This window comes from Microtus ochrogaster, chromosome 7 (genome assembly GCF_000317375.1).
Source record: "Microtus ochrogaster isolate Prairie Vole_2 chromosome 7, MicOch1.0, whole genome shotgun sequence".
Taxonomy (NCBI): Eukaryota; Metazoa; Chordata; class Mammalia; order Rodentia; family Cricetidae; genus Microtus; species Microtus ochrogaster.
The window spans coordinates 45,731,004-45,752,099 of record NC_022014.1 but is presented as its reverse complement, the minus strand read 5'-3'; the positions used below and the strand labels follow the sequence as shown (position 1 = coordinate 45,752,099).

The 21,096-nt window shown below is 49.6% G+C and overlaps 1 protein-coding gene across 1 annotated transcript in view; it reads left to right on the top strand.

Annotated features, from left to right (window-relative positions):
- Positions 1–21,096, top strand: part of Fstl4 (follistatin like 4) — a 433,260-nt gene that overhangs the window by 303,526 nt on the left and 108,638 nt on the right. Inside the window, exons 5-6 of the mRNA XM_026780565.1 lie at positions 8,361–8,554; positions 12,791–12,914. Of these exons, the coding sequence (XP_026636366.1) occupies positions 8,361–8,554; positions 12,791–12,914 (318 nt within the window). The remainder of the gene's footprint in view (positions 1–8,360; positions 8,555–12,790; positions 12,915–21,096) is intronic.

Below are 21,096 nucleotides of genomic sequence, written 5' to 3'. Positions count from 1 at the left end.
GGGGGGGAGGGGGGGCGGGTCAGTCTTGCAAGGAAGCTTCTCACCTCATTCATTCCCTCCAACTTCCCCATCCAGCTGTTCCCTGACCCCAGCTCTCCTGCTGCTTCCAAGTACAGATGAGGGGTGAGGCTGAGAGTGACCAGCAACTGGGCTTCTAGAAAGACCACTGAGACAAGCCCCTCCCTGAGTCTGTGAAGAGCTAGTGCCCACATCCCCAAAGTAACTGATTTCTTAGGGTGAGTGGATGGCGGAGGTGGGGGCTCAACTAACACAGCAGTAAAAAGTGAAGTTCTTAATGCCAAGAGGGCTTTTGTGTTTATACAAATTCCCAAACATTATTCCTTCACTCTGGGGCACCTGATGGATGTTCCAGTCAGCCATAAAAAGCGTCAGTGATCCCTCTCCCAGGAATGTAGCCAATTTTGCTTTCTTTAATAGGAATAAAAGTGAGGGCTGTAAATGTCAAGTAGCAGATTGTGTGGCAACACCAACTGAACCCCGCATTCGTGAGCCAGTGTAGCACTTACCTAACAAAGGTCTTCGTAGCTCTGCATCATTTAACTCGCCAGGTTCTGGGGTGAGGCCTGAAATGTTTTGTCCACATGAGGTGTGGGTGTGGGTTTGACTAGTCCCAGTCCAGTGAATTTGGGAATTCAAGAGTGAGATCTGCTCATGCACATGTGGGCACACGAATGTGCGTGCATGCTTGTGTGTTTGTCTATGTGTGTGTTATGCATTGTAGATCGTGCAAAGCCCTAGATATGCAGATTCTCTTCGTGGTCCCCAAACAGACTTTGTGCTTTCAACCTAGAAAGTTCACCATCAACTGAAATGACAAATGGGCACCCCCATCACCACCCCAGGGAAAGACCAGGTGGAGACTAGCCAGGGACAGCTTCCTAGCCTGATCCCACTCCCACTGAGTTCTGGGAAGATGAGCGGCTGCATCCTGGAGATCCCTGTGACATCTAAGAAGATGCTACCATTCAACCATTTAGTTCTCCTTAGCGACCACTGGCTGGCAGGATGCCAGCCTGCCAAACACCTGGTCCAAGATATGGCCTGGCCAAATGCCAGCAGGTGACCTTTGCAAGAACCAATCCTTTCAGCTACAAATCTAGTCATGACTGTGACAGCTGGCAGATCCATGATACAAGACGAACTCCATCCTGTGGCCATGCTTTCCTGTTCCTACTCCTAGGTGGAGGGCTAGGCTAGCACATGCCTGACATTAGAAGATATGTTTCATGTTCTCTCTCTCCTTCCCTCCCTCCTTCCCTCCCTCCCTTCCTCCCCCCCTCCCTCTTCTTCCTCCCTTTCCCAATCCCCTAGGGCAAGGCGCCTACACTCTGGTGTAGCCTGGATTCCCTTTCTCACTTAATCCCTTTGGATGCCCCTTCCAGGCTCTCTAGAGGGGCGTCAGCTTGAATCGCTTTCATAGGCAGTAGGACTGAGCACAGATTATAAAAGGAGGCTGGAGATATAAGTGGCTTCAGGTGAGGCCACGGCAAGCATGGACAACTCCATTGTATGCTGGAGTAGAGGTCATAGTAACTGGTCCACTTAGCAGCCACAAGACCCGGCTTTGGGTCACCAGGTGGCATGACTTTGGGAACATCAGTCTCGTTAGGTTTGGGGACTGTAAGGCGGCCCGTGTCTTGTGTGTTTCACAGTTCTCTGGAATTCTTAGGATTCTGTGGCTCCGTCAATACCATCTGAGGAACTGTGTCACGTTAGCGAAAATGTATCCAAAAGATAAGCCCATTGGTTGTGGCATTTATTGTTAATTGAATTTTCCCAGATATGGCAGCTGAAAGATTGTTAATGTGCATGAATTTACATCAAGTGAAACATCTGTTCCTCTTAAGCTAAATTCCAGCACAGCCGCGGTGTCTCATGAATTAGATCTGGGAGCAAAATGCGTCTTGCTCTTTGCACAGCTTAGCGGTTTCAAAATAGACCTCAGAATGACACATGGCGACCGAGGCTGGGATAGATAACACAACCACTTGGGTGGGAATGTGGGCGCCAGACGCTTACACGGAATTTCTGCTTTGGTGGTAAAAACCACAGAATTGTCAGGGCAAAATGTGACAGTCAGGGGACTGGGGAGGCAGGACAGCTATTTTGGAGGGGAGAGGAGACTGCCTGTGAGCAAACCGAAGGGCAGACAGAAGGATGGAGTCCTGTGCTGTCCCTCAAGCCCTCTGGGGTTGTTGCCAGGTGTGGTTCTAAGTCTCTAAACTCTAGTTACAGCCTGGAAAGAGCCGGGCCACCCTGCCTGACCAAAGGCAGCTGTATTCCAGTGCATGTGGCCCCTGTGTGGGTATTGAAGCAGTGGTCTATGAACCCCCAGTGGCTCCTTGAGCAGAGCCCATAGTCCCTAACCCAGCCCTTCCCTCTCCCCTCCCCCTCCATGTTACTTACATTTCTCCTTCTGTGACGAAATACCTGGCAGGAAGTGACCTGAGGGAGAAAAGAGTTGATTTTGGTCACGGTTTGAGGGCACAGCCCATCTCAGCAAGAACATAAGGTGTCCTGTTACCAAGTATCCCCCAATCAGAAGCAGGGAGTAGACAGGAAGTCGGCTATAAACCCCAAGGCCCACCTCCTCCTCTGAGGAACCATCTCCTAAACGGTCCACAACTTTCCAAAGAATGTCGACAGCTGGGAACCAAGTGTTCAGATCTACGGAAGGGCAATTCGCTTTCGGCCTATGAGCTGCTCCTCACGCAGGTCCCTGAAAGAAAAGCTACCAAGAGATGACACTGGGCGGCCCGAGTCCTGGTCCTCTCTGCAGGACAGTGGTAGAGGTTGCCTGAGTCCAGGGCTGACCAGTGACCTCAAGACAGACATCTGTGTCCAGCTCCAGCCTCAGGCCTGGGGTCTTTAGAGCAACCTTGGGGTTTCCCAAGCCACTGCACCCTCACGTCCTGCCTGGGTACCGTGCTCTGCCAGGCCCAGAGGGTCTCTGGACTACTTTTCTGCACATTTACTGGGCAGAGTCCAGGTAAGGAAAGGGGCGTTTCCTAACACTATTCATAGCTGAATGCACCCTCAGGCCTTCCTTAACGTTCTCCTCTTGGCCACACTGGAGAGAAGAGAGAAGAAATTTTCTTCTGCTTCCTCTCCCAGTTCATTTTCAGGGAGCCACCTTGTGCCCACCAGAAGAGACCCTTCTATATAACCTAGTGTCCATACTCCCTGTGACTGGCCACCCTGCCCCCACTCCCAGGATGGCCATGCTGGAGTTCACCCTGTAGGACCAGTTGTGCAGGCTTAGGAGCGTCCACTGGGTGATGTAAGACCCATAGACCCTGGCCATCCCAAGAAACTTTGTCCATGAGCAAAGCCACATGCCCACACTCAGGAGTTATCCCTCTGCGCCTACATTGCACTCAGGGAGCTGGCATGATAGAGGACCGGTGCCATCACCTTCAGGTGTCCGCCCCTCCCCCAGCATTGTGACACTACCCAAGCCCCTCTGCCTCCCTTCTCTGCGGAGGTAGTGGCGTTGTTAACAGCTGTTTAAGCCCTAACCCCCAGGTTCAGGTGACAGGCCAAGGGCTGGGCTTGACGCTGCAAACCAGGCCAGCAGGGAACTTACGAGTGCCTGCTACTTAGCAGAGCGGGTAAGGATTGATGGAAGGGTGATGAGGAGGAAGTGGGGCAAACACGTGGTGGAGAAGGAGGCGGGAGAGGGCTCACTAAAGGCCTGGGGGGAAATAGCCTCAATGAGGAAGGAGGAAGCAGCAAGACACACACGCACACATGCACAAGCACGCACGCACTCCTCACCATTTCCTTGCAGGCACTCTGAGAGCATGGGCTTCTCACTGCCTGTCTGTGTCACTCATTTTGCTCCATGTTGTCCTCCCCTTGACCCTCTGGAGTCCTCCAACCCCACCCACAGCCAAGAATGGAGACAATTCCTTTGGAGGCACAGTCTGCCAGAGGCCAAGTGGCTGACGGGATATCCCCAGTTCCACCCCTGTATCCCTGTGTTTTGCAGTCGCAGGTGTCCCTTTGATGGACGCTTAGCTCTGGAGGCAACTCCTGCTTCCTAGCTCCCTCTGCTCAAAATATTAAGTGCAGCTAAGTCTGTGCTCCTGCTGTGATCATCTCCCTCGACATGGAGGGAGCAAGGCCAGAATGGGGACACTTTGGAATCTCCAAAGAGGGACAGTTACTGAGGGAGCCAGATTAATGAGGTGTCGGGACAGCTTAGCCAGATCTGCAGCTGACCTTTCTCATGGAGAACGGGCTTGATAAATGCAGTTCATTACCAAGTTCTGACAGAAAAATAGGAACACACTCCGAGCTCCTCAGTACACTGATCAATATTCTATCTGTCAAAGAAAGCCTGGTCTAGATGCAAGAGGATCCTGGGACAAACTGGACAACCTCTGCTGTGGGTGGGACCCTAGACCAGCCGGGAAGTGACGTGGGTGCCTTCTGACAGCTTGTCAGGCTTAGAGAGGTCCCAGAATAGAAACAGCCCTGGGAAAAGGAAGGGGTGAGAAATCCAAGATGGCTTTCTCCTTCCTTGGGACTATATTATAGGGTTAGTTGTCAGCTATCTCCATGAATGAGACAAAAATGAACGAGCGGCATCTCTCCTCACTGGGGGCAACCTGCCAGTGTCACCAAAAGGATACCTCAGGATGGTTCCATTCCTTATCAAAGTCTTCATGGTTTCTCCTATGTCATGATGCTATAAGATGTTAAAGCACCTAGGGCCCTCTACCCCATCAAGCTTAGGTGTCCTCAGGTTCCCTAAGGCAGTGCTCATTAGAGATGTTGGTGTTGGTTGTATTGGCTACTTTTCTCACTGACAAGACAAAACTGACTTAAGGGCCGATTGATTTGGGCTCACAGTTTGAAGGTGCAGCTTGTCATGGTGGGGAAGGCATGGGGACAGGAATATGAGGTCCCAGTCACATTGCATCCACACTGCAGAGAGACATGGATGCTGGTCCTCAGTTGGCTTCCTCTTTTTCCTTTTAATTTAAGCCCCAGCCCATGGGACGTGCCACCTACATTCAGAGCTCCGCCTCTTTGGAAACTCCCTCACATACGTCCTCAGAAGTGTGTCTCCTAAGTGATACTAAATTCTGTCAATTTGGCAGTGAAGTTGAAGCATCACACAGGCCCAGTTCAGTAGCCTGTAACATTTATGCTCTGAATCTCTCTTGCCCCAGGCTGGCCCAAGAAGCCTTGGAAATGGACTAGAGAGGGGTGTGTAGTGCATACACAAACCTATGCCATACACCTTTCAGCAACCGTCCCCTTCACGTCAAGAGTGTTGAAGTTCAGACTAGCACTGGACCCTGATGTGTTCCAAGGATGTCATGTGCCCTCCGATCCTCAGAAGAGGAAGGACAAGAGTTAGAAACATTGGGTTTCTGTGTCTGGATCCCTGCCCTGGCTCCCACACAGCCTATGGCCTCTCTGTCCTTCTGAGATGGACCAACCACCGTCTCCCACCCTGATGTTGCCCACAGACCTATGAGTGGTTCTCTAGCTCCACTGGTCTCCAGGTGCTTTGTACGTGCACTGCACACCATGCTGTACCCTCTGCCTCCTTCCATAGCGCACACTGTCCTCACACCACAGGTCCAGGCCTGCTCACCTTCCCTCCCCCTCCCCTTAGCTGATCTACTCCTTAAGACACTCTTAAAGCCTTAGCGTGCACACATAGAATGTCAATACAAACTGCTACACAGCTGGGAGCAATAGGGCCTGATCAGCATAGGACATGACTCTGGAGACTCACGACACTCAGTTGGGCCCCCAGCTTGACTTCTAGACACATAACAGAAGCCTCTGGGTCCTCAGAAAAACTGGGTCTCATATACCCCAGGCTGGCCACCTCAAACTTGCCATGTAGCTGGGGATGGCCTTCTCATCCTCTTGCATCCACCTCGGGAGTCCAGGGTAACAGGCATGTACCACTCCTCCTAGTTTTATGCAGTGCTGAGAATTGACCCCAACGCTTCTTGCATGTGAGGCAAGCACTCCAAAAATTAAGTTGCATTCCCCGTCTGAAGAATTATAGGACTTGGTAGGAGAGCAAAGCTTGAGATATTACCACAGCCCCCAGCTCCACGTCGTGGTCTCCCCAGCTGCCCATGGTGGAGGTTGTCTAGCAATAAACCCTTGGTCCAGGGCAGCAGGCAGCTCCAAGAAGCCCTGAGAAGGTTGGGAGACCAGCAATCCAAGAGCTCACTACCCATCCTACCTACCTGCTCTAGCCTCCAGGTGGCCCTGCTGTCACAGGTTCTCGGGATGCCTGGCTCTGGCTAGCATGTCCGAGGGAGTCTATTGACAGCACTCCAGTCACTGTAGACACCAGCTTTCCCAACATGTGGTACAGGTGCCTGTCCCCTGGGAAACCTGACAGCCCTCCAGTGTATGCACACCCTCTACATGGACCCTTCTGCCAGCTCCTACCCCAACAGCTAAGCAGCTACGTCTCCAACCCCTTATGTCTGCTTTGTTTGCCAGCCCAGTGCTCCCCCTCTTTGGAAAGGCCTGAAGGACTAGACTCAGGCGAGACCACCCTACTCTTTCCCAAAAATAATTTTTTTGAGAAGAAAAATCCAGCCACCAGATACATCTTCCCAGTCATATTGGCTTTGTCAATGAGACCAGGCCATGAAGGCCATGTAGGTTTCAAAATGGGGTATGTCTATGGGTGCCAGGGACTCTCGCAAGAGAAAAGATGTGAGCAGGTCTGGGGATGGGAGACAGCCCTTGTATCAGAGCGTGGCAACTCCCAGGAGCAAATGGATTTGATTATATTGAACACAGCAATTGATTTTTTTTCCCTCCTAAATAAACACACAAGGGAAATAGTAACAGGCATTTGTTTCTGACAAGAATCAACTGACCCCAAATTGGAAGAAAATCTAGAAACAAACAAGTGCAAGAAAAAGTGTTTCAGCCACCAGGGCTTCTCCAATGAGAGAAGGAGGGTAGGAGAGAGCAACGGCTGCTCCCCCCTTTCCCACTGAGGAGCTTCTGTGCGCATGTGCTCTCCCCATCATGGTTCCCACAACTAAAAGTGGGAGGGCAGCTGCCAATCACTGAGCAAGGGCTCAAAGTAAAGCTACATGTGACTATGTTAATTAACCCTCATAATGTCCCCACGTGGGGTGCATTACTATCCCATTTCTCAGATGAAATCACTGAGGCCCTTTACTCCAGGTTACACAACCTGGAAGCAGCAGAGCTGGGACTCACAAACCCAGTGGTCCCCAAACTCAAGCCTATTTACTGTCTGGTCCTGAGAGGTTAACCTGGCAGCTTCAACTGGTGTTCGAATTCATGGGAAGAGGCCCGGACCCCAGATGGTCCATACCCAGCACCCACTGATCTTAGAATAGAGGGTGGGGAGCCCACACCAGCACCCCCCAGACTCAACAAGGCCAGGCTCAGGAAGTGTTCGTTGTCCCCAGGGGAAATAGGAAGCAGGGCTGGAGGATCACTACTCTATGGCATCCCTGCAGCCCCCATTTACTGACTGTGCCCTGTATGGTGGCCCTGTCACCAGCAAGATAAACTATGTCATGTCACAGTGCATCACAGACCTCATTTGCCAAAGCACCGTGCGATGCTGTGCGTTCAGCAAGCACGCCCGTGATAAAAGGCCTAAGAGTAATGGGCTGTGCGCTCCGGTTTAATCTCCTAAAGCTTCTTTTTGTTTCTTGGTCGTGGACTTGTGTACACACGCTTGTTTCCGAGTAACCCAGCTCTGGGAGTGTACCTAATTACCTTAAGCGGGGATTATTAGCCCTGTTAACTAAAACGCCCTAATCTATGAGGCCAAGGATTCAAAAGCAGCCTTTAAGATAGGATTAAGACAAAAGGCAAACTGTGACAGAATGAAATGGGGGCTGGTTTTGCTCGCACTGTGGGGCAACAGTTGCAGATTCCACTGGAAGAATTTCCCCATTCTGCCTGACTCATATAGGCACTCACTAGATATCAGTAGGCTGGATGGGTGGGCAGATGGACAGGCAAGCTCCCTCCGTGACGTGACAGTGGCTGGAGGAGGGGGAGGATGGACAAATGAGCCCCCTCCGTGACAGTGGCTGGAGGGGGCGGATGGACAGACAAGCCCCCTCCGTGATGTGACAGTAGCTGGAGGGGGTGGATGGACAGGCAAGGCCCCTCCGTGACAGTGGCTAAAGGGGGCAGAAGGACAGGCAAGCCCCCCCTGCAACAGTGGCACTGTTCACTGCACACTGGAAATGCCCAGCAGCTGCTGAGGAATGAGATGGATGAATGTATTGATGGGCGGAGCACTGTCTCAAGACTGCAGGGTACATTTGATGTAACAACCCCTTCTCTTTCAGGAGACATGTGCACCATGGCTGGCTACGCTCGTCTCAAAAACGTCCTCCTGGCACTCCAAAGCCGCAGACAGCCACTCCAACAAGGAACCAACAGGCAGAACCTCGCCTCCCAGAAGCGCCTCTTGGTGGAGTCGCTATTTAAGGACTTGGATACGGATGGCAGTGGCCACCTCAGCAGCTTGGAGCTGGCTCAGGTGGGTCTGGCATGCAGCAGGGACTGTGGAGAGAGCCTGTATGCCACGTGTGGTGAGGAGACACTCCTTGGCGGAGACAGTGGTTCGTCACTGTCTCTGTTACAGATTGCCAGGGGCCCCTCCTACCCTTCCTAGAATCCACAGCTTGTTGTCCGCACCTCTGAGAATGTCTTACACACAAAACCCCACCACCTGCCACCTCAGCCTAGGTTTACCAACCAGTTTCGAAGCTTCCTCGGCTTGCAGGCAGAGCCTCCTTTAGAGGGGCTGTCCGCTGGTGTTTTCTTTGATGGACAGGCATCAGTCCTTGAAGCTTTGAGCCTGTCTTTTTCTATAGGGAAATGTCAAAAGGGAGCAGTACTTGTTAGGGTAAGCATCTTTGATGCTTCAACCTGGGGGTCCCCAAGGCCTCTGCCCAGTAACAGCGCTGCACTTTGGTGTCCAAATACCAATGACCGCCCTCCCCGCAGCTGTTTTGCTTATGGGACATCCTGTGTCCAACCCCTCAGAGGCACTAGCCTAAGAATGCCCATGGATCCTGCCCCAAGGTTTGCCTCTGCTCCAAAGGATGTGGGTTAGAAGCTATCGCTCTAGGCAACTTTAAGGGGGTGCCTGGGTGGTTAGTGTCTATATCACAAAAGAAGCAAGAAAGAGCAAATCACTCCCTGGGGCCACTGTCACTGCCAGCGAGAGGCCTGAAGAGTTCTGGCGGCAGGAAGGCTGGCATGGGACAGAAGGGCTGTGTTGTCTTAGTCCAGCCAAAGTAAATATAAGCAAGGAAATGGGTGCAGCTTTCCCAGGTGAGGGGTCCATGGAGACCACTCTGCTCCAGAAACTACAGAGTGGTCACCCAGAGAAGAGGTGACAGGATTGAGTTCTCACTTTTGATGCTGAGGTCCATTTTGCTGATGGACCTCAGCAAAATGATAGCCTGGAGGCAGAGGCGTTGGCTCAGCTGGTAAGACATCTGTTCTGCGAGGGTCCGACCAGCGCTGAGATCCCCAGAAGTCGTGTAAAGGCCAGGCAGGTATGGCGTCACCCTGTAAACCCTGTGTGAAGGAAACAAAAACAGAAGCCCAGAGTAAGCGCTGGCTTCAGTGAGAGGACCTGCCTCAGTAGCATTGAGAGCAGTCAAAGGAGGCTTCCCATGAGCACGTGCATTGTAGCGCTCACAGGCAAACATGCAGACACGTGCATGCTCAACAACAACCACCAAGTTGGTAGCCAGATCATTGTGCAGGCCCTTTGCCCGTGGTGGATAAACACTGCCGTCTTGCTCTATGGAGGGACAGCAGCTAAGAATGCAAGCTTCAAAGCCAAGCAGCCCACAGTCAAGGTCTGCTGTCAGCATTCGTGAGCTAGTGAGTCTCCAGAGGCCCCTCCTTCCCAGGCCTCCATGCCTCAGCTGTGAACCTGGCGAGGTCATCACTAGAGTTAATGGTGCTAAGCCAGTGAGATGTGAGACGTGTTTAGCATTGTACTTGGCACATGGGATGTTCCCAGCATTGTCGTCATCCTTGTTCCCCCTTCACCCTTCAGCATCCACTCCTGTAGGGCCAGAATGGCTACTGTCCCGCTTCACAGACGCTTTTAGAGGAGGAATCTGAGGCTCTAGGGAACCAAGTAACCAGCGACTCCATTCCAGCTCACCACAAAAACCCAAGCATCCTAGGAAGCCCACAAAGGCCGTGGTGGCATCATGCAAGCACATCACTATTCTATCAGGAACATTCAGCCCCCAGCTCTAGCTGAGACCCCCAGGAACAGGACCAGGAACCCTCATATGACAAGAATGACTCCAGGAAAGCCCAGAGGTCTTGTCAGTTATGGCTATCTGTAGGAGCACACCCCACCTGTCAGTCCTCATACTACAGGCTGGGCAGGAAGAATGGGGCATGTGACATCAGCCTGCCCTAGGCAGCTGAGAGCTCCTGGTGCCCAGACCCATGTGGCTCCCAACAGACCTTCTTGGGTTCATTGCTGTAACCTGGCAGAGATGTGGCCATAGGCATCTGAAGCCATTAACAAGCATGGTAATTGGACTATGATTTTCTCTTTAAATTTTAATATATCTAAAGTCCATCTCATAAATCCACCAAGTAGAGCCCAGCTAATGTGGGCCTTGCCTTGACACTGAGTCAGAGGCGCCCGGAGGGAAGAACTCCTCGGTCCTATGAAAAGTTAATCAATTTCCAATGTAGAAATAGACAAAGGGAAATTTCCATCTTCGGAAGATTGATCTGAGGCGTCATGGTTGATCTCCTTTTTATCGAACACGCTCACTTGCTGGGTGAAGGGTCATTTTTTTAAACATTATCACATTAAATTGCCTTTAATATAGCAGGCCAAGCTGGGAATGTTAAACAAAGAGAAAAAATGCCTCTACCTCCACCCTCCTCAAAATAAAACCATTTCCTCTCTCTTGATTTCCTTTGTACAGTCTCCCTTGCCCAGCCTGTGGCTTTCAGTGTTCAGCCAAGTGAGGGTGTGTGGAATTGCTACCCACACGAACTTTAGTGTGTGGCTGGCTGTGATGGGGGCAGGGCTTCTGTGTCTCGTGGGTTAAACCATAACCACAGAGGAATCCACAAGGGTCCACTTCAATCCTAAATCAAGATCCTGACTGAGGGGTGACATTTGTGGCCCTAGAAGAATATGGAAACATAAAATGCTCTAACAAGCTCATGTGTCTGAACACTCGGTCTCTAGCTGGTAATGGCGTTTGGGACGGTTATGGAACCTTTAGGAGACAGAGCCTTGCTGGAGGAAATACATCACTGGGGGCCAGTCTTGAGGCTTAATAGCCTGGTCCCCACCTCATAGTCACCCTGTGTTTCCTGAGTGGAGATGTACTCTGACAGGCAGCATCCCACTCGCCACCATAGCATCCCTACCACTGCCATGTCTTCCGTGACTTGATGGCATTCTGTTCCCAAGAACTATAAAATACACTATCTCCCTTAAAGTCGCCTTTGCCTGGTGTAACTGAAACAGATCTGGTCACCAGCTGCTTTCTGGGCATGTGCTATGCGGCGAGGGCTGGTGTGTGGTTGAGGGGAGTGGATACGGTGATGAAATACGGCACGTTCTTTTTCCCATCACTGGGATATAATACCTATCAAGAAGCAGCTTGGGGAGGAGTTGGCTTCTGGCTTACAATTTGAGGGGATACAGTCTATCGTGGTCTGAAAATACGGTGACAAGAGCCTGAGGCTGCTGTCACCCTGCATCATCAATCAGAAAGATGAGTGCCAGTGTTCATCAGGTTTTACAACTCCTTTCCCCCACCCCTTATTCAGTCTGGGTACCCATCTCATGTTTAGGGCGGGTCTTCCCTCCTCACCGAAACCTCTCTGGTGTCTTCCAGATCATTCCAATCCCAGTCAGGCTGACAGTGAAAATTAACCATCACCCATAGTGGCCTGGACTCCCACCCTGAGGTCAGCTGTTCACTGACTTCCTGTGATCAAGCCCTTCTCTAGTCTGTTTCCCCCATTAACAGTACAAGGGACAGACAAGTGACCACAAACATTCTTCCTTGCTTAGATCCCCTGGCTCTGTCTGCCAGTCATGAAGACCACAGACCTTCCTTCTCCGGGCCTCAGTTTCCTTATCTGTAAAATGAAGGATTCAAATCGGACAAGATTAGAGGTCTCTGGATGGTCCCCAGTGCTGGAACCTACATGACTTTGGAGTTGGGGGGATATCGGGGAATGGAGAAAGGACAGACATACAGACACCCAGAACACTGGAATTGGGAGTGGAGATGCACCACCAGTAGCCTAGGAAACTCAGCTGGTTTTATACATCTGAATTGAGACGTCCATTACATACAGCTGAACCAGGAAGTGGCTTTCACTAATCTGGATGGGGGTTTCTGCAGAGGAACAGTTCAGGCTGCCATCATCCAGGAGGAACAGGAAGCTGTGGTCCATGCTGTCTGTACACACTGTCAGCATCTGCACAGGGATCCAGGGCAGGCTCTGCTATGTCCCTGAGCCTGACCTAGAAAAGGCTGTAACATTCCATGGTTCTGAGGCATCAGTGTCCTTGATGTGGCCGTGGCCATGGCCATGGCCATGTCAACAACACACATTTACTCAGGACTTCACCCGTTCCCATACCCCAAGGCCTATTGGGCTTCCCTGACTCCCCACCAGACCTGGGCATTTTCCAGCAGCATCCGTGATGCTGAGCTCACTGATAACTCTGGCTCTGTCTCTTCTCACCTCACAGTATGTGCTAAAGGAGCAGGATCTGGATGGTTCCCTGAAGGGATGCTCACCAAGCGATCTCCTGCGTTTTGATGACTATAATACCGATGGCTTCTTGACCCTTGGAGAGTTCTACACAGCCTTCCGTAAGTGAGACCTCTGCACAGGGCTGGGGGAGTGGGAACTAATTACCTTGGTTGTGATGTGGCATCAGAAGCCTGGACGGCAGGTGCACAGGGCATGTGAGCTTGGCTTCAGCAGTCTTCAGGTGGATTTGGCTTAGATGTGAAAGAAATTGATATTGCTCTGTGCAAGCCTGATATATAAGAAAGGGACAAGATAAGATGAGTGGGAAGAAGAGAGCTTGCCAACTCTCTACCTTTTGAATAAATACGTTCTTCATCAACGGAGGGATCTGGGGCTGTAACCACAGCAGATCTGTAACAACAATCCTCTTGGCTGCATATCATGTGATTTCCTGGGGAGACATGAAGAAATGTTTATTCACCTCAGATGTGACATCAGTGACAGACCACAGAATCAGCTCCATCCACGCCCAGCTTAGTGAACCAGAGGAGTTATTGGAGTTACTCACCAGGGGCCTGGGTGACTCAAAGGTGGTAGCATCCCTGAAAAGCCCACTAAAGTATGGGCAACAGCTTGCAGGTTAACAGCTTTCCTGCAGGGCTTGAAGGCAACTTAACTGGTCAGAGAATCTCCTCTGCCTGCAATTTCCATGTCTTTGGTAACTTGAGAGAAGGCGTCCTGTGATTTCTGTGGGTTTCAGGAGCTTCCTGGCCTTCTTTCATTTGCTTCCTGAGTCATAAGCCTCCATCCTTCCTAAAGGAGGGAATGTTCTGATCTTGGGGAAACTGGACTACAGCACTGAACATGGAGGCAACCAGGCTGCCTGGACAGAAACTCTGAGGGATGGGCTGGAGGCATGGCCAGGCAGAAGCTCGGCCCAGTCACTGCCCAAGGGCAATAGAGCAAGTCTCTATGTTCAAGAGAAGTAGCAGGATATCTAGAGACATCAAAGACAGTAAGTACTCCTGTTGTAGTAGGAGTGGGGGCTTTCAACCTCCCCCAGTGAGCAATTCTCAGGAAAAGAAAAAACTTATTTAGTTAACATGCTGTTGTAGCCTCTGCTATTGCTCTGAGAGGCCAGGCTGTGTCAGAAACATTTCATAGGGTTAGGCGTTGCCGTAATCTTGTGACCATCTTAGTGTGATCTTTTTAACCCCACCCTAAAGTAGATTTTTTTTTCCCCAGAACTAAGCAAGTTTTATAGAAACTGAAATGTACAGGTTTCTAGTTAAGACAGTTTTAGCAGACATCAGTAGTTCATACAGTGTTAGGTCTGTAGTCTCAGATGACAGACCATATCTCACCCCTGTGTAACTTCCCATTTCCTAAGTCAGCTTGCTAATCATAGTGTTAATGCTTGGTATTTTCCTTTTCTTTTTCACTCCTGTGCCCTGAGTGGCTCCTCCTTGGGTTCCCTGGTGTGTGCCATACCTGGAGATGACCTGCTTAGAGATTCCATCAAGATAACTCTGGGCAGGGATGTTGACAATGAAAGTAACCTCAGAGAGGTCCACCAGGACCCACGCTGAGGGGAGGGCAGCTAGTATACTGAGCCCATGCAAGAGAACAGAGGAACATGCTTTGCCTTAAAGAGGGGACACCCCTTTATATTCAAGGGTACACTAGTCTACTTACAGCAGATAGTGTGTGAGCCCTGTGATGTGCTTGTGGGCATGACCTGTAAGCTCCCAGCACCTGATGGTAGGTATTGGCCTTGTGGAGGCAGTATAAGCTCCTGAAGACACTGAACATCCTAAACCACAGAACTTAGAATCCTTCCTCCTAGCACTCATTAGGAATTTCATCTTCGCAGGAAGTATCTCTGCAGTATAGTGACACTTCTTTGAGCTCTGGTTATCCCCAGAGGCAGTTCTTCCGTCTTGTTGGCAAAACAGGGTTTTGTGGCAAATAGAAGATACACTTGAAAGACATAAAGGAGAAAAGCAAGTGATTTTTCTCTGCAGGAACTTCCCGTACCTAGTGTGGTTCTGTGGGGGAAAGAGAAAGCTTTCCAGTTCTTTGGTGTCCAGGGTTACCAGCCAATCACTGCTCCAAGACTTTGTTTGATGTACAATGATTGTGTTTGGTCTCTAGCATCCTCATCCTTGCCAACTTGTAAAGCCTGTATCTGCTGATACTAGTTCATGACAAAGTGTGAGTGACTTGTAAGCTTGTTATGTTTCTACAAGTTGGAGCATCAAGAACTTATTAGCAAAAATAAATCTTGAGATTTTAAACTGTTTAGGGAGTTGACTGTTAAATGATCAGGCACTTTGAGAACACACAGTTGAATAACTCTACAGTGGTAGGGATCTTAACACCTCTGATATCCACAACCATAAAAAGGCTACCCAAAAGGGAAAGAGGAGTTGTTATTATCATCATCATGATCTAGAGAAACACATGCTAAGTGTTGACCTGGATATCACAAGAGGCTGTCCCTGTTGACCCCAGTGCTTGCTTCATCACTAGTCTCTCTGGCCACTTCCCTTGTCAACTCTAGTCCTACAGAACTCAGATGTGTAATAAGGAGGCCGCTTGTTGGTTGCCAATCACTTAGCCCCAAAATAATCACATAGAAACTGTATTAATTAAATCACTGCTTGACCCATTAGCTCTAGCTTCTTATTGGCTAGCTCTTACATATCAATTTAACCCATTTCTATTAATCTGTATATCACCAGGTGGCTGTGCCTTACCAGCTAAAGTTCCCAGCATTTATCACTGGTAGCTCCATGGCTTCTCTCTAACTCCACCTTCCTCCTCCCATGCTATAGGTCACGAAGGTTTCTTTATTCATTAACCAATAAAAGCAACACATAGACAGAAGGACCTCCCACACCACAGATGAACCAGAGAAGCAGCATTAGAAGAGATGACAACCAGACTTGTTCTCCAAGTCAGGAAGCAGAGAGTTTTCTGGGGACAGATCTAATGTATTTCAAGAATGCTGCCTAAAAGCTGCAGAGAGGGCAAGATCGCCTTGAAGGCACTTTGTGGTGTACAGGTAGGGAGTGTCTAGATTGGCCTAGTTGGGATGGGAAGACCCACACCTAGATGTGGGCGGAGCCATCCCATGGGCTGAGGTACTAGACTGCTCTCTGCTTCCTGACTGTGGGCACAATATAGCCAGCTGCCTCACATTCCTCCTGCTGTGCCTTCCCTGCCGTGATGGTCTGTGCCCCCTCAAACCATGAGTCAAAGTAAACCCTCCTCTTCCTGAAGTAGCTTTTGTCAGGCAGTTGGTGACAGCAATAAGTAATTAATACAGCTAGCTATGTGCCACCACTCATGTGGCCAGTGGTGGCACACCCTCCATCCTGGGAATGTATAGAGCCAAATAACAAGCTTGTGAATTTGCTCCTGAGGAAATGCAAGCATCTCTCCTGCCCATGAGGATAGACAGATAGATGTCGATATAACAAGAGCCACTGTAGGGGAGGGGGCACATCGTCCCTTCGGCTTCAGCCATAGATCTCAGGCAGGGCACCCTGATGTCTGCTCCTTCCATTCCTGGGTTATTACTTGAAAAGCTTTATAATCATCATCTTTGAAGCAAATTAGATTCTGCGGTTGCCTTGGACTTGTTTCTAACCAGGCAACCAAACCATTCATCACAGCCCAACCCAAATAATAGATATGCAATAAAATGTAAACTCGCAGCCACTGAGGAAGCCACAAAATGAGTTAGCCCAGCTATAAAGACCTGACATGCTGAGGCTCTGAGCATCCAGGGATCAATGGCTTTTCAAAGTTCCAGGAACTGCATTCTAATTCCCAGAGCTGTAGTGATAGATGCTTGGCTCTGTGAGTTTTAAATGAGTAATTGAAATGAGACACACGGGTATAACTGGTTCCCTAGAAAGCAGTGGGCATTCGAGAGATCTCACTAAAAGTCATATCTTACACGTCTCAGCAACAATATTTTAGATTTAATTTTAACAGCTGGAGTTGATGGGCTGGCAGAAGCTGGGAGTTTGGGGTTTTGTTTGGGCTACCAGGTAGGGAAGAGGATGCAGTGGGACTCCAGCCCCATAGCCTTCTGAAGCAAATCCCATCTCTCTCCTGGAGATGGTAGGTCTGGGCTGGAGGTGTTGGCACGCACCTTTAATCCCAGCATGTGGGAAGCAAAAGTGGATGGATCTCTGTAAGTTCCAGGCAATCCAGGGCGACATAGTGAGACCTTGTCTCAAAATAAACAAAGATGATATGTCTCAGTGTTTGCCCTGCAGAAATGACATGTATTGATGAGTTTATGCACAGGTGGAGAGGGAGACTTCCTCATAAGCTCACCTTATGATGCAGCTGTTTTGGCTGTTCTCTGAGCAGGACTGCAATATGCAGCCTATTAAAGCCTAGCCCATGGCTACCAGCTGCCTTCCTAACTAAGTTGGTTCATGGTGAGGTTGCTTTAGGAATGCCGCACTCAGGGAAGAGGACACAGGACAGGTGTGTTAGCCATAAGAACCAGATCTCTGAGTATCTGTCTGTCTCTCGTCTCTCTGTTTCTGTGTCTCTCGTCTATCTCTGTGTGTGTGTGTGTGTGTGTGTGTGTGTGTGTGTGTGTGTGTGTGTGTGTGTGTGTGTGTGTGTGTATGTGAATGCAGGAGTGTGAAAGCCAATAGAACAACCTAAGATATAGTTTCTTGGTCACTACCACCTTAATTTTTGAGAGGGTTTCTCACTGGCCTCAAACTCATCAAGTAGCCAGGGCTACCTGGCCGGCAAGCTCCCAGGATCTGCCCATCTCTTCCTCCCCAGTCCTAGATTGGGATTATAGTCATGTGCCACCAGGCTGAGTTTTAAAAAGGGGAAAAGGGTGTCCAAGGATCAGACTCAGGTTCCCATGCTTGCAAAGCAAGCCCTTTACCAACTGAGCCACCTGTTCCACCCCACATCCATCTCTTTCTGACCATCAGTCAGCACTGGGACTCCCATCCCAGTCACCCACATAGTGACAGGCATGAAAGATGAAGGTGGCCTCCCTGTCTTGCTCCATCTATCAACTAAACATTGTTTTCAAGTTGCTTTTGACATCCCAGATCAAAGTCAGGCCTAGGAACTAAAGGCACAGTGTCCTCTCTGCATGTGTCCTCCCCCTTCCTCCCCTCCTCCCCAACAGCCACCTGTCCCTGCTGTGGCAAAGACCCAGGCTCCAAGGCCACTGGAAAGCCAAATGCAAGCTGGTCCTGTCTGTTCATCACAGTCAATTAACTCAAAAGTCGCTCACTTTAAAAAGCTTCTCGATTTCACGTGTTTTTACACCTTTCCAAATGTTCGCATTGGGATCGTGGGGGGAAAACAGGTCGCTTGAATGAGGACTAATTTTTTTTTCTCTTTAAATTCATTATCAGTTCCTTCTCCTTTTGAGAAAGATACTTGTCCGCATAATTAATCCTCTGAGGGTAAGCCCAGCAGATGTGTGGATGGGGGCAGGTTTTGAGCAGCCACGTGGGCTTCACACAGTAACACTCCGGATCACCAGTGACCCCAGGGTGCTGACAGGGTGCGAATCTGACCCAGGCTTCCAACTGGCACTTGGGAGCTCCAGGCATACAGAGAGGGAAAAGCTGTGTTGATCTCCTGACTCTTGTAGCCAAGGCAACTCTGAATCAAACGGCCCAATCACCTGGTGAAGATGCGCATGTTTTTCTGCCATCTTTGCTGCAAAGTGGAAGGGAGGCATAGTCTGGTTGTGCACATCTTATCCCCTGGAACCAATAGAGGCTGCCACCATCCCTGGCTTCCATACCCACCTTCTCAAACCCGGTGATTACCTGGTAGATAAAAGACAGCCACAAGCTGAAGCAAGCTTTCTCAAATGTAGTCAGACTTTTCCTTCGTGGGACTGCCAGCTCCCCAATAGCAACATGAAGACTTAACATTCACTATGAAAGTGTGGCCTTGAGCTTAGACTTTTTCCCAACTAGATTTTATAACTTAATTAACCTGCTTTTATTACTCTACATTTTGCCATGTGGCTTGGTCACCTCTCCTCTGTATGTCCTACTTGCTCTACCTCTCACTGGCTTCTCCATGAGCCTAGATTCATCTCCTCTTCCTCTCTCTCTCCAGACATTCTGCCTATCCTTTCCTGCCTAGCTATTGGCCATATTTATTAAACCAATCAGAAGGCGCCTTGGCAAAGACACATCTTCACAGTGTACAAAAAGTTTATCCCACAACAAGCACCCTCACTAACCAAGGTGAGTCTGACTGCCAGTAAAGGCAGATCCTGCTTCATCCTTGTCATTTAGTTCCTAGCAGTCAGACCAGGCTGGAGGATGATTCAGAGTCAGCACATCCCCTCAGGGTCTGTGTATGTCAGTATCGCTGTAGTTGGTAACGGGCTCTTACAGTTATAGAGACACCTCGTACCTAGCGTGTGCCAGCTCTGTGCACTTTCCAGAGAAAAAAAACAAACTCAGGGAAGTTTGCAGCAGGTAGCAGAACTGGGATTGCCTTGCACACAATTCCAGAACTTTGTCGTGCATTTAGACTCATGTGGCGTTCCCCTCTGCATTCTCCAGGGAGAAGTGTGTTGTCCCACACTTCAAAATTATCCCAATAGTCTCCTCCCACCAAGATGTCTTTCTCACCTTCTCTCACAGGAGCTAAGCCCTACACCCCGTCCTCTGGGAGCCCAGAGACGGTCCTGAGCTCATCTCTGCTCTTCTCCCTGCTCCTTCTCCTCCTCTTCCTTCTCTATCCATTTTGAAGTCTCAAAACCTCGCTGCCTCTTTCTCTCTCCACAGTTTGCTTCTAACTGCAACTGCATTGTGAGGCCCAGCATCCCCACCCTTTGTCTGGAGCTCAGTCTTCCTTTTTAAAATATCCCAGCTGGAGACTGTCAATGGCCTCAGTGCTGAGCAACTGAATAGTAGAAAATGAACTAATTACAGGTTGTTGTTATTGAAAATCTATTATATATAAATTGCAAAAAAGCCCTCATTAAAATATGACGCTTTGGTGATTTTTTTTTAACCCTTCCTCTTGAAGGGAGAGGCAGGGGAGGATGTCTGAACACCTTGCCCATCATCACCTAAGGGTGAGAGCCAACTCACGTTCGTGGAGTCAGACAGCCCAGCCTGACTTTATGCATCATGGAGAAACTAAAAATTCTGCGTGGAGCTCTCTGGATATTAGTAAATACTTTAAAATGACTGCAGAGGAGGCAAAAGATTTGGTTGCAGGGATATGAATGAGAACAATTGAAATGTCAGCCTTTTACAGGATAGCACCGTATTGCCATCATGAATCTCTCTGTTTTCTGCAAAGCTTTTGTGGGAACTTTAATGTGCGATTTAGCACTGAAGGTCATATTTCTGATTTCCAGGCTTGCTCTCCTGAATCACAGTGTTGGGGAGGCTTGGGATGTCCAAGCCTGAGCTATCCGAAGCCTATATCTCAATGAGGATCCTTGTATGGTCAAGGTTGTGGTCAAGGCTCCAGGCAAAAGCCCAGAAAGCAAACTTAACAACCACACAGAGTGAGACACCCAGCCAGATACTGTCTCCTTGGCCTGCCAGTAACACCCTTTTCTCCTTGTGGGTGTGGCTGATGGTGGGAGCGTGAGGCCCCTGGTCAGGCTCATGTGTCAACGCTCTGACCCCAGCTGGTGGTGCTGTTTCAGGAGCTTATAGAACCTTGCAGAAGTGGGACCTAGATGGAAGAAGTGGGACCTAGATGGGGGAAGAGGGGCCAAGATGGGGCAAGAGGGACCTAGATGATGGAGGAAGCAGGACCTAGATGATGGAGGAAGCAGGACCTAGATGATGGAGGAAGCAGGACCTAGATGGAGAAAGTGGGACCCTGATTGAGGAAGTAGGACCTAGATGCTGGCAGAAGTGGGACCTAGATGGAGGAAGCAGAACACAGGTGGAGGTAGTGGGACCCAGATGGAGGAAGTGGGATCTATATGGGGGATACAGAACCTAGGTGATTGAGGAAATGGGAACTAGATGGAGGAAGCAGCAACTAGATGGAGGAGGTGTGACCTGTATGGAGAAAGTGTGACCCAGATGGAGGAAGTGGGACCTATATGTAGGAAACGGGAACTAGATGCAGGAATTGGGACCTAGGTGGGGTAAGTGTGACCTAGATGATAGAAAAAGGAGGACGTATATGGAAGAAGCAGGACCTAGATGATTGAGGAAGCAGAAATTATTTTTTATATATATAAATTTTTTGGGGTTTTTTTTTGTTTTTTTTAATTTATTTATTTATTAAAGATTTCTGCCT